We start from the raw sequence: 13063 nt of genomic DNA, 5'->3' as shown, positions 1-13063 counted from the left end.
TGAAGTATGAAGAAGCATTAATTCACACAAAGTTCTCCAAAGAAGAGATCCTACCAATAGTGCCATCTGTCTTAAGCCGGACAGGCATTTCAATAATGTTCTATTCATGTGATTTAGAATTTGCCTTGAACTTGGTGGTGGATTTTATGGTAGGATTCAAACAAAGTAGTAAACTAATTCAGCTGAAAGTGTAGGGTAGCACAGGACTAGGGTTGCAAAACTACCAGTAATTTACAGAAAAATCTATGGTGACTGGTAATTTGTTGGGACTTTACATCTTCGTCATACTTTTTTATTCTTCTTCTGCACACTACTCTTACACGTTTAATCTCTACGGGATTGGTGGCCTATTTTTGGACTATTAGGCCTAGTCCAGTAAATCTTGCATGCGGACTAGCCTATAGCCTATGTTCTATTCAGTTTGAGAAGGAGAGTGAAGATGAGGACCGGAGGTCAACTTTGATAGCTTTAAAAACATGTTTATTGTCCATGATGTATTTATCAGAGTTATTGACCTCACAAAAAGCCAGATTTGAGTCATTTACATTGTGGTCCTGAAACTTGAAGAAGCAGCCTTGGCACAAATAAATCGGAAAAGGACCACTCATGGTGCTGAAAGTAGACACATTTGAGTAGGCATAATTCATTTCAAACATCAAATCCGAGACACCCCAATCAGTATGATATGTTAGGTTTCGTATGGTATGTATTAATTTTTGGGTGTCCATCACCAATTTCGTATGATATGTTACTAATTAGAATTCATATTGTATGTTATGAATTTGAAAAGCGTACAATATGTTATGAATTTGCAGAAGGTATGATAGTTTACTAATTTGCAAAACGTATATGTTACGAATTTAGCTAGCTCACTAACTCACTAACGCTCACCCATCCACCCCGACCAACCATCCTACAAACGTAACATATATACTAAATGGGGTGTTTTGGATTTACGTACAGAATAATATGAAATGCGTTTCATTTCTTTGACATTCAGAGGCTGAACTACAACCTATTGCCAAGGGGAAGTAACCTAATTTTGTCACTATCAATTGATGAAGCTATTCACTTTTCCATATGGTTCAATATCATTTCTTATTTAACATTTATTTAACTAGGCAAGTCAGTGAAGAACAAATTCTTATTTACAATGACGACATACCCCGGCCTAACCCGGACAACGCTGGGCCACTTGTGTGCCGCCATATGGGACTCCCAATCACGGCCAGTTGTGATACAGCCTGGAATCAAACCAGGGTCTGTAGTGACGCCTCTAGCACTGAGTTGCAGTGCCTTAGACCGCTGTGCCACTCGGGAGTCCTAAACCCAATACAAAAGACCCATGGGTAGAGTAGACATACCGGCACTGCTAAAACCATGTCATGTTTTACAGCTTTGTCATTCTATATATCAGTTTAAATCATCTTATTTAATTATTTCATATTTTAAATGTGATAAGGCCACAGAGGACCAGATATCATTACAGACACCTGTGATAATCTGAAGTACCCAAAAAAGGCCAGTAGATGTCACCTTATAAATTCCTAATAAACTGTGAACGTTACCACAATTCTGGTAGTTTACTGGTAATATACCTTCCATTTGCAACCCTACACAGGACAGGTGCATTGTGTCATGTGACCTCTCCACCACCTGGGGGTGTTACTACTAGTATATCTGACATTAAAGCTTCTCATTATTGTTTGTCTTTATTTGTAGATACAGATAGGATTATTTTTTTGGTCATGAGTGATATGTAAAAAAACAACGTAAATGTCTCTATTGAATTATCTTATAGCTCAAGTTCCTTGGATTTCATGGAAAATCTGTAGATGTATTGTAAAGAATTATAATAGCTGTATCATCAGCGGGACTAGGTTGCTTTCTGTATGTAGGTAGTACATGTGACTAAAAGCAGGTATGTCACACTTATTGTTAACAGTGGGAACTATATCCATTCTCTGATTGAGTTTCTGTAGTGCTGAGCAGATACCACAGACTGTGTAAAGGTTCACTAGCAGTGCCGGCATGTTTACTCGACCCCTGGGTCTTTTGTGTTGGGTGAGGCCCCACAGAGGCCTACTTATACCATTTAAATATTTACATACACCTTTACATGGTCCTGGGGCCCCACATACAGTCCAGCATGGCCGCTCTCTCATGGAAATGGCTGGAGTTAGGGTTAAGTTTGGGGTTGGATGCAACCATTTTTATATCATTATCAAAAATAATTTCTGGCTAACAATGCCACCCATCCGCCCTTGTTTTTGTGTCCTCTGGCAGCGAAGATGACGAGCCAGAGGAAGGTCATAATGAAGCAGAACACAGACACAAACAGCCCTGTGGGTTCCCTGGCTTTACATGGGTGGATGCCACCAGGATCCACACCAGACCCCCGGATATCTGTACACTCGCACACACAAACACAACAGCCTAAAAAACGAATCAAAACAATCCAGTCCATACATACTACTCATCTGTACTCTCTACAAAGGTCTCCTGAAGCCTTCATTGACTTGGAATGACATCAAGTGCAAGGCTGTGTCCCAATAGTCTCCAGCGTAGCCTAGTGGTTAGAGTGTTGGACTAGTAACGGTAAAGGTTACAAGTTCAAATCCCCGAGCTGTTCTGCCCCTGAACAGGCAGTTAACCCACTGTTCCTAGGCTGTCATTGAAAATACAAATTTGTTCTTAACTGACTTGCCTAGTTAAATAAAGGTAAAATAAAAAATGACTCTTGTCGGGGATCACTGATTTGTTATGGCTGGAGAGAGAAAAGCAATATGGTGTGAATTCAACTCTTTCCCCCTTCAGTCAGTCTTCTTAGTTCCAACTGAAAACCAGTTAGTAATAATAATAACTGATTGGATGTACAGTCTATATAAACTCTGCTGTATTCATTTCAAAGAAGTGAGAACTTATCTAAAGCAACTTCTACTGCAGAGCATATGCATTTGAACCATTTTGTGATAACAAGAGACTGACAAATGTCTGTAAAGTACAGAAAAGAGACAGCCGTTGTCTTTCATTATCACCAATCTTCAGATAAAATGATGATCTTTCTGTGATGTAGCACTTAGATAAGTGGCATCTACATATTATGCAATGATGAGGCTATCATCTGGCACTAAAATGACCATACATTACATATGTCAAATGAACTGATGACCAAGTTAAAGCTGCAATCCTTAATTGAAACAATAACAAAGTGGGCACCCTGCCTGTGTTTTGGTAAAAAGCTGAAGGATGGGCTTGGAGAAATGTAACCTCTCTCAAATTCAAAGCGAGAGCTATGTATGCAATGACTGACCATCCATAATATCAAAATTCCAGTGTTAACCCTGTTTTGAGGCTATACAGTGTTTGTTTATAATTACTTTGTTTACTCACAGAGTATAATAAGCTTATATTTGAAATAAGCTCATTAGGCATTTATCATTTATGTTGTTGAAGAATCAATGCCGTTTATTCAATTTGTAGGTTATATCATTAAGTTATATGTCCAAAAATTGATGTAGCAACTAAAGATTGTAGCTTTAACTTTTTCAACAATTGACAGGAAAAATGCGAAAAAGATCATGCCCATTTGAGTGGAATAAAGTTGTATTGTGAAATTAGGGATGGCGAACTGTTTGAGAGACTTTTTAAACTCTCTAAATGGTTAAATGAGTAATAAATAGATGTAATTGTTGCAGTAGTTTGTGAGTGGGCAGTACATAGATACAGTATACAGTGCATTGGGAAAGTATTGAGACCCCTTGACTTTTTCCGCATTTCGTTACGTTACAGCCTTATTCTAAAATTGATTAAATCGTTTTCCCCCCTCACCAATCTACACAGAAAACCCCATAAAACAGCCACATTTAATAAGTGTTCTGCTCTCAGCTGTGACTGAACCACTGGCATTGCTCTTTACTCTAGAAATATTGGAATGAATTCCCTTTACATTAACAGAGGGAGAAAAAGTCATTTGATTGTTTCATGCAATATTTGGGTATGCATGCATGATGTAATTCAGAGTATACTGTGAGAAAGGAGTTTTACTTTAGAATGGCAAATACTTTGCATAGACTCATACCAAGCACTTAAAGGCAAACTTGTGGATGAACCCTTGCCCAAGAACGCCAACGTAACCTGTATAATTCACTATTGCCCCGTAGCACTCACATCTGTAGCCATGAAATGCTTTGAAAGGTTGGTCATGGCTCACATCAACACCATCATCCCAGGGTAGCACTCACATCTGTAGCCAAGAAATGCTTTGAAAGGCTGGACATGGCTCACATCAACACCATCATCCCAGGGTAGCACTCACATCTGTAGCCAAGAAATGCTTTGAAAGGCTGGTCATGGCTCACATCAACACCATCATCCAAACACACTAAGACAGTTGTGAAGAGGGCACAACAAAGCCTATTACCCCTCAGGAAATTGAAAAGATTTAGCATGGGTCCTCAGATCCTCAAAAGGTTCTACAGCTGCACCATCGAGTGGTTGCATCACTGCTTGGTATGGCAACTGCTCGGCCTCTGACCGCAAGGCTCTACAGAGGGTAGTGCGCGCGGCCCAGTACATCACTGGGGCCAAGCTTCCTGCCATCCAGGACCTCTATACCTGGCTGTGTCAGAGGAAGGCCCTAAAAATTGTCAAAGACTCCAGCCACCCTGGTCATAGACTGTTCTCTCTGCTACCGCACAGCAAGTGGTACCGGAGCACCAGGTCCAAAAGGCTTCTTAACAGCTTAACAGCCATAAGACTCCTGAACATCAAAGGGCTACCTTTACCTCTCTTTTACGGTGCTGCTACTCTCTGTTTATAATCTATGTATAGTCACTTTAACTCCACCTACATGTACATATTATCTCAATTACCTCGACTAACCGGTGCCCCCGTACATTGACTTTGTACCGGTACCCCCTGTATATAGCCTCACTATTGTTATTTTACTGCTGCTGTTTAATTAAAATCAAATCAAATGTATTTATATAGCCCTTCGTACATTAGCTGATATCTCAAAGTGCTGTACAGAAACCCAGCCTAAAACCCCAAACAGCAAGCAATGCAGGTGTAGAAGCACGGTGGCTAGGAAAAAACTCCCTAGAAAGGTCAAAACCTAGGAAGAAACCTAGAGAGGAACAAGGCTATGAGGGCTGGCCAGTCCTCTTCTGGCTGTGGCGGGTGGAGATTATAACAGAACATGGCCAAGATGTTCAAATGTTCATAAATGACCAGCATGGTCGAATAATAATAAGGCAGAACAGTTGAAACTGGAGCAGCAGCACGTCCAGGTGGACTGGGGACAGCAAGGAGTCATCATGTCAGGTAGTCCTGGGGCATGGTCCTAGGGCTCAGGTCCTCCGAGAGAGAGAAAGAAAGAGAGGAGAGAATTAGAGAACGCACACGTAGATTCACACAGGACACCGAATAGGACAGGAGAAGTACTCCAGATATAACAAACTGACCCTAGCCCCCGGACACATAAACTACTGCAGCATAAATACTGGAGGCTGAGACAGGAGGGGTCAGGAGACACTGTGGCCCCATCCGAGGACACCCCCGGACAGGGCCAAACAGGAAGGATATAACCCCACCCACTTTGCCAAAGCACAGCCCCCACACCACTAGAGGGATATCTTCAACCACCAACTTACCATCCTGAGACAAGGCTGAGTATAGCCCACAAAGATCTCCGCCATGGCACAACCCAAGGGGGGCGCCAACCCAGACAGGATGACCACATCAGTGAATCAACCCACTCAGGTGACGCACCCCTTCCAGGGACGGCATGAGAGAGCCCCAGTAAGTAAGCCAGTGACTCAGCCCTTGTAATAGGGTTAGAGGCAGAGAATCCCAGTGGAAAGAGGGGAACCGGCCAGGCAGAGACAGCAAGGGCGGTTCGTTGCTCCAGAGCCTTCCCACTACTGGGCCAGACTACACTCAATCATATGAACCACTGAAGAGATGAGTCTTCAGTGAAGACTTAAAGGTTGAGACAGAGTTTGCGTCTCTGACATGGGTAGGCAGACCGTTCCATAAAAATGGAGCTCTATAGGAGAAAGCCCTGCCTCCAGCTGTTTGCTTAGAAATTCTAGGGACAATTAGGAGGCCTGCGTCTTGTGACCGTAGCGTACGTGTAGGTATGTACGGCAGGACCAAATCAGAGAGATAGGTAGGAGCAAGCCCATGTAATGCTTTGTAGGTTAGCAGTAAAACCTTGAAATCAGCCCTTGCTTTGACAGGAAGCCAGTGTAGGGATCAATATGGTTACAGATGAAAATATGATGGAAACCCATTTCATTTGTATTTTTTATTTGGTACATGGAAATGTAATCACAGAGTATTTTTATGTGCACTACGTCATCACACACAGCTTTTTATCTGCAACAAGTCCATCTCTGGTGGGAAAATGTGCATATTGTTTTTATGCAGAGTTTCGAATATTCACATGAAAATATGTTGCCAATTGGATGGAAACCTAACTAGTGCTAAAGTAAATTGGTTGCATTTCAAACCCATACTACCATGGGGCTGAGCAAAAATGTAAAATATTGTAGTTTCAAAGGTAACATCTGCCAATTCCACATATTTTTCCCATCTGGCGGTAAGAAACTATGGCAGTTGTAAAGCTAATTTCCTGCAATTCTACACATTTTGCCATGACTTGTGCCAGGTTCATGTTTTCTGAATGAGTGTGACTAACAAAATCTATGACTGCCCCGCTGGAGGTCAAGGACCCTGGGCACATGCCCTACTAGTATGTGTCTGGTTGTTGATGATTGGGCCAACTACACGGTTTAGATTTGAGTGACTATCAGACTGACATAACAAGTGGAAAACTGCTGATGCACTACCAAATGTCGAAATTGCACCTTGTTTATTCTACCTTTCTAACACTCAACAGTAAATTGAGTACCCCCTCCAAAAGCAGAGGCGCTTCGGTCATGAAGGCCAAACGTCAAGGTTAAATGCACGAATGAGAACTGGAATTTATCTGTGGAGAAACAGTGCCCTCTTGCGTGTAAAATGAATCTACACAAAGGAGGAGGTCATGGTTGGTGACTCAGTGAAACCATTGTGCATTGTGCACTAGTGCATTTTGCATTTGCCTAAGATCCTACAGACACACTGTTAGTTTGGTGCTGCTACTGAATCTGCTATTTCTGGCACATTTCACACAATACATAATTTCTCAACAGGCGCTTATTGAGCGCCGTGCGCTCCTCACGTTACCACGCAACAACCATCCATGGTCATGCAAGACTGCGCGCGTTGCGTAATGGGAGAATCTCGGTGATGCTGATTCAGAGGAGTAGAGGCGTATAACGGGGAGGATGGAGAATGGTGCAACGATAACCGACACATATGTCATTAACACGACCTCGCACAAGGACTGATGTACCTCTCAAATGCCTCGCGAACCGAGACCCTACAACGATGTCAGAAAATCAGGTCTGGATACAATGTTTTGCTCTTTGTTGAATTGATGTAGATGATCTTGCGGACATAAAGAACATCCAAGGCATTGGCACTTTGTCAATAATGATGCTGAATACAAGGTCGCTCGCTTTGGTATGATAACTTGGGAGAGCAACGCCACTTCGATGCGCTGTTTCTAGAGAATAAAGCAATCTGGAATAGATCACGGTGTCACTCCACAACATAGTTATTGGCAATGATGCCAGATTACGTAAGGAGCTTGAACATAACAATTAGTCTTTTTTACATCTATATAACAAGAATCATGAATAATTTAGAAAGAACCATCATAATGCAGACTTACGTCAGTGATTTGAGTCGTTCACACAGGAGGTGTAGTCTTTTACAAGCATCTAGTCGGGTCTCTTTGCATCGGCTTTCCCGACTATAAACGACATTTCCCAAAGTGCAACTCGCGGCTTACCGTGCAGTGGAACGTTCCATGGCGGCTGATTGACTGATATTGATCCAATGGGTGATTCCTGAAATATGTTTTAGGGGCGGAGTAAAGGTACACAACCTGTCCATTGGGCCAGGGGCGCAGGGCGATGGTGAATGTTGATACTACGAAAACGTCAATCCTAGAATTAGAACTCTGTATGGGCTGTGCCTGCCGCTTGGATGGTAACCCTCCCTACCGGTTGAGAGAGCGCCGGAACTGCAGTGCGGAGAAAATGTAACAGTAGGAGGAGAATGATAGTAGAGCTTATGGGCCTGGGGACTTCTGTTAGTTGCGATGGAGGAGAGGTTGTGTCTTATGGAATGATATCTGAGGAAAGCCTATTGGAAACAGAACGTTTCCCACCCTGTGATTGTAGCAGTAAGGTGAGAGCGCAAATTACAAGTAATTCATAGGCCCAACATTAGACAGTGCAGTGGCCTACTAAAATGTTACACCCTTTTCCTAATTCCAAATATAAATGTAGCTGTAAAATGTAGCCTAGTTACATACTTGAAAATTATCACATGGTTTTCTTAGTAGCCTACTATGATAATGGATTTTGGGTGTTGCAATTGACCAGTCTATTTCTTGTGATGGGGTTCGTTATAGATTTGGAAGAATATAAAGACATGGTTTAAATATTGGCCTACTAAAAGTGTTTTGCCAACACTGGGTGTGTGGTATTGGAATTGTTCAATCCAAAGTCCCCAATGCAGGTGTACTTAACTTTAATCACCCAAGTGTAAATTGACATTATTGAACCTGGAGGTAATTGCATGACAGAGTTAATGAACTTGAACATGGCTTTATTACTTTGCATTGTTGCATTGAGTGTACCTTCAGCACATGAACTGTCTAGGGCAGTGGGAAGCTTCCACACTAGTGTAAGTCCTCAGGATGTTCTCTCCTGCTTCTGCATTTGATTTGGGAATGCTTTTAGCCCAGCCGTTCTAATACAAAAATAAAGGAATCTCACCAGATCTCAACCCAATTGAACACTTGTGGGAGATTCTGGAGCAGTGCCTGATATAGCACTGTCCACCACCATCAACAAAACAATAAATTATTTCATTTCTTGTGGAAAAATTGTTGCATCTCTCCAATAGAGTTTCAGACACTTGTAGAATCTATGCCAAGGTGCATTGAAGCTGTTCTGGTTCGTGGTTGCCCAACACCCTATTAAGACACTTTATGTTGGTGTTTCCTTGATTTTAGTAGTTACCTGTAGGTATGCTGTCTGGCAGGCAGCGCAAGCCTAAAGCAGTGTTTCCCAACTACAGTCCTCTAGTACCCCAAACAGCACACATTTCTATAGTTGCCCTGGACAAACCCACTTAATTCAACTAATTGAGTGCTTGATGATTATTTGAATCAGGTGTGCCTATCTGGGGCTACAACAAAAAAGTGTATTTGAGGAGTGGGGAAACACTGGCCTAGAGAATGCCAGCAAGTGTGTTAAATGAGGGGTGCTGCGGCGCTGTCCTTGGCCAGCACGTTGCTGTAATGAGTGGTGCTGTCCAATGTGCTGAAAAGACAGCTTCAGTCACACCTATGCCTATGGATTCCATTTGTAGCAAAATTGCATGCAATCTATCTACTATTTTAGCGCTAACTGTTGTTGTCCCTAGTGCCGAATCTGTGACCAACACATTTGTTTTAAACGCGGGTCGCAGTGCTTTCCGTGGTGCTGAGGATAGTGGTGCTGTCTGTGGTGCTGAATTTTTGTTAAGCACGGAGAGCGGTGCTGTCCATTGGGCCAAATTGTTTACTTATGACCACATAGACATATTTGGGGTTCAGAGACGTTAGTGACATGTCGACAGTTTACCAGGAGACCGAGGCTAAATCTGCTGCTCTTCCTGACATATTGGTTTTGTGGCCTCATTGTATTGTCAAGCTTTTACCTTGTTGTTTTAAAATGAGTTAGTCAGTTTAGAGAACACTTTTTTTATTCATAATGTATGTGTTGTATACTCTATTTGTGTATGTTGTAGCTTACATTACTGTGTTCTTCTTCACAGGTAAATGGCTGAATCAAGTTGGGAGCTGCTGTGTCTCTGTCTGGCCGGCCAATGCAGTGCGTAGGGACGGCCGCCCAGCCCGACGAAAACATGAACGGAGCGGGGGAGCAGGTGGACATCCTGCCCCCAAACTGCTTGGTAAAAGACCGATGGAAAGTGGTGAGTTTGGTTTTATCTTCAGAGACATTTTGACCATGTAATTGACTCTCAGCTGAGTGACTGGTGGAATAATTAAGCAATTGATTCAAATGAAACACATAATGCAAGAGTTGAGAGTCCCTGATTTAGAATGTTCCTTCACCTGATGAGAACTAGCCTTGTCACAGATCTGTTGGTGCTGTCTTGCCAAATGATATGGTCATTGTTAGGCGTGACAATGACCATAAAAATTGACAAGACAACACCAACCGATCTGGGACCAGGTTAGTGGAGAACTAGCATTTTCTAAATGTTCACTTCAAAGAACAGGCAGCAAACTGTGTTTATTCCACCCTTGTCTCTCCTCTGCCACCATTCCCAGCTGAAGAAAATTGGCGGGGGAGGTTTCGGGGAGATCTACGAGGCGTTGGACCTGCTGACCAGGGAGAATGTGGCTCTCAAGGTAGAGTCAGCCCAGCAGCCTAAACAGGTCCTCAAGATGGAGGTGGCTGTCCTCAAAAAACTGCAAGGTAAGGGCCTATGTGTTTAAGCAGTAACACACAATCACACGTACAGCTGTGTGTTTGTGTGGTTAACTGGTAACGCCACTAATACAAGAATGTATTAGAAACTCAAAGGTTGTGGGTTCAATCCCTGTGACCTTTGCCACTTTCTCTTCTCCTGCACTATATATCACCCTTTGTGATGAAATTCCACTTTACTGTTATGAAAAAGAAACTGCAAGGTAAGGGCAGGGCAGGCAGATACCGGGGACAGATTGGGTTCACTAAGGAAATGATCAATCAATGACAACATCACCTTGTACATGAATAAGCATGGCAAGGTTAATTAAGTTGTCTGGCTATGGTCTGATGTGATATCTGTCTGTCTAGCCATTTGATTAGTGTGATAGGCAAGGTTGTAGGTGTGGTGACTGTTTGTTCTGTTCTGAGGTTTGATGAGTTAGGTAGTCAATCAGTTGACATGCCTGCTGCACTGGGGTTTATACTGCTTTGTGCAAAATTATATTTTGGCAGTGAGTGTTTCACATCGTCGATCTCTTAGGCAGTATTTATTTTGGGGTATTTCTGTGTCTGTCAGCTTTGCTTGTTCTGGTCTGTTGTCCCAAAAACAGATGCAAAAAGAAAGTAATCTTAATCTTAAACATCCAACTGAATCAGTTGTTTAACTGTGATGGTACAAGTAGATTCGTAGATAGCTCATTTTATAATGACTGTATAATCACATTTACACTAACCTCTCACTTCTGTCACAGGAAAAAATCATGTCTGTAAATTCATTGGATGTGGAAGGAACGAGAAGTTTAACTATGTGGTCATGCAACTTCAGGTAACCATTTATCAGAACAGTCTGATACGATTGCTTTAGGTAGAGAGAATCGAAGCCAAGGCTACAACTAAGTAGAAAAAAATGAATGAAAAATATTTCTCTCCCTCTATCTCCCCGCTCTCCCTCTCTCCGTCCCCCCTCTCCCTCCCACTGTTTTCTCTCATCTCTCTCTACCCTCCCTCCCTCTGACCCCTCCATCTCACTCTTTCTCCCCACCTTCCCCCTCTTTCCCTCCCCCTTCTCTCCACCCCAGCAGGGGAGAAACCTAGCGGACCTGAGGAGGAGTCAACCCCGCGGCACTTTCACCATGAGCACCACGCTACGCCTGGGCAAACAGATCCTGGAGTCCATAGAGGCAATCCACTCTGTGGGCTTCCTGCACAGAGACATCAAGCCTGTAGGTGGCCCTCTCTGTAGCACTTTACCTAAAGCGTGCAGGTATAAGGCATTGTGATGTGTGGTTATAATGGATTGTAAGACTATTTAATCTATTCTAGAGTTCATAGAGGTCATTGACTCTGGGGGATTCCTGCACTAAGTCATCAAGCCTGTAGGGGGCACTTTACATGTCAGAGATAGAGAGGGGTGGGTGAGAGAAAGAACAAAGATGTGAGATAGAGACAACGTAAAACACCAAATAATGCATGCAGAGCAGAATTAGGCCGATACCCACTAATTATCAAAATCCAGAAAAGAGCCATTAAATTCTACAACCACCTAAAAGGAAGCGATTCACAAACCTTCCATAACAAAGCCATCACAAACAGAGAGATGAACCTGGAGAAGAGTCCCCTAAGCAAACTGGTCCTGGGGCTCTGTTCACAAACACAAACACACCCTACAGAGCCCCAGGACAACAGCACAATTAGACCCAACCAAATCATGAGAAAACAAAAAAGATAATTACTTAACACATTGGAAAGAATTAACAAAAAAACAGAGCAAACTAGAATGCTATTTGGCCCTACACAGAGAGTACACAGCGGCAGAATACCTGACCACTGTGACTGACCCAAAATTAAGGAAAGCTTTGACTATGTACAGACTCAGTGAGCATAGCCTTGCTATTGAGAAAGGCCGCCGTAGGCAGACATGGCTCTCAAGAAGACAGGCTATGTGCTCACTGCCCACAAAATGAGGTGGAAACTGAGCTGCACTTCCTAACCTCCTGCCCAATGTATGACCATATTAGAGAGACATATTTCCCCCAGATCACACAGATCCACAAAGAATTCGAAAACATATCCAATTTTGAAAAACTCCCATACCTACTGGGTGAAATTCCACAGTGTGCCATCACAGCAGCAAGATTTGTGACCTGTTGCCACGAGAAAAGGGCAACCAGTGAAGAACAAACACCATTGTAAATACAACCCATATTTATGCTTATTTATTTTATCTTGTGTCCTTTAATTATTTGTACATTGTGTATATGTATGTATATATATATATATATATATATATATATATATATATATATATATATATATATATATATATATATATATATATGTATATATATATATGAGACATTTGTAATGTCTTTACTGTTTTGAAACTGTTGTATGTGTAAGAGATGTTTACTGTTAATTTTTGTTGTTTTTCACTTTATATATTCACTTTGTATGTTGTC

General features: G+C 42.2%; 1 protein-coding gene across 3 annotated transcripts in view; it reads left to right on the top strand.

Moving 5' to 3' along the window:
- Positions 1–493: 493 nt before the first annotated feature.
- The window catches only part of LOC118361173 (tau-tubulin kinase 1-like), a 47529-nt gene continuing 34959 nt past the window's right edge, over positions 494–13063 (top strand). The window contains exons 1-5 of one of the 3 annotated variants that reach the window (XM_052475010.1): positions 494–7452; positions 9943–10101; positions 10463–10610; positions 11357–11430; positions 11687–11827. In XM_052475010.1, the coding sequence (XP_052330970.1) occupies positions 9994–10101; positions 10463–10610; positions 11357–11430; positions 11687–11827 (471 nt within the window). In that variant the 5' untranslated portion in view covers positions 494–7452; positions 9943–9993. Of the gene's footprint in view, positions 7453–8073; positions 8305–9942; positions 10102–10462; positions 10611–11356; positions 11431–11683; positions 11828–13063 lie in introns of those variants that run through there. The other 2 variants (XM_052475007.1, XM_052475009.1) reach the window with 2 other exon arrangements.

Source organism: Oncorhynchus keta, chromosome 2, assembly GCF_023373465.1.
Source record: "Oncorhynchus keta strain PuntledgeMale-10-30-2019 chromosome 2, Oket_V2, whole genome shotgun sequence".
NCBI lineage: Eukaryota > Metazoa > Chordata > Actinopteri > Salmoniformes > Salmonidae > Oncorhynchus > Oncorhynchus keta.
Note: the sequence above shows the minus strand (reverse complement) of the source record. Positions and strands in the feature narration are given on the sequence as shown.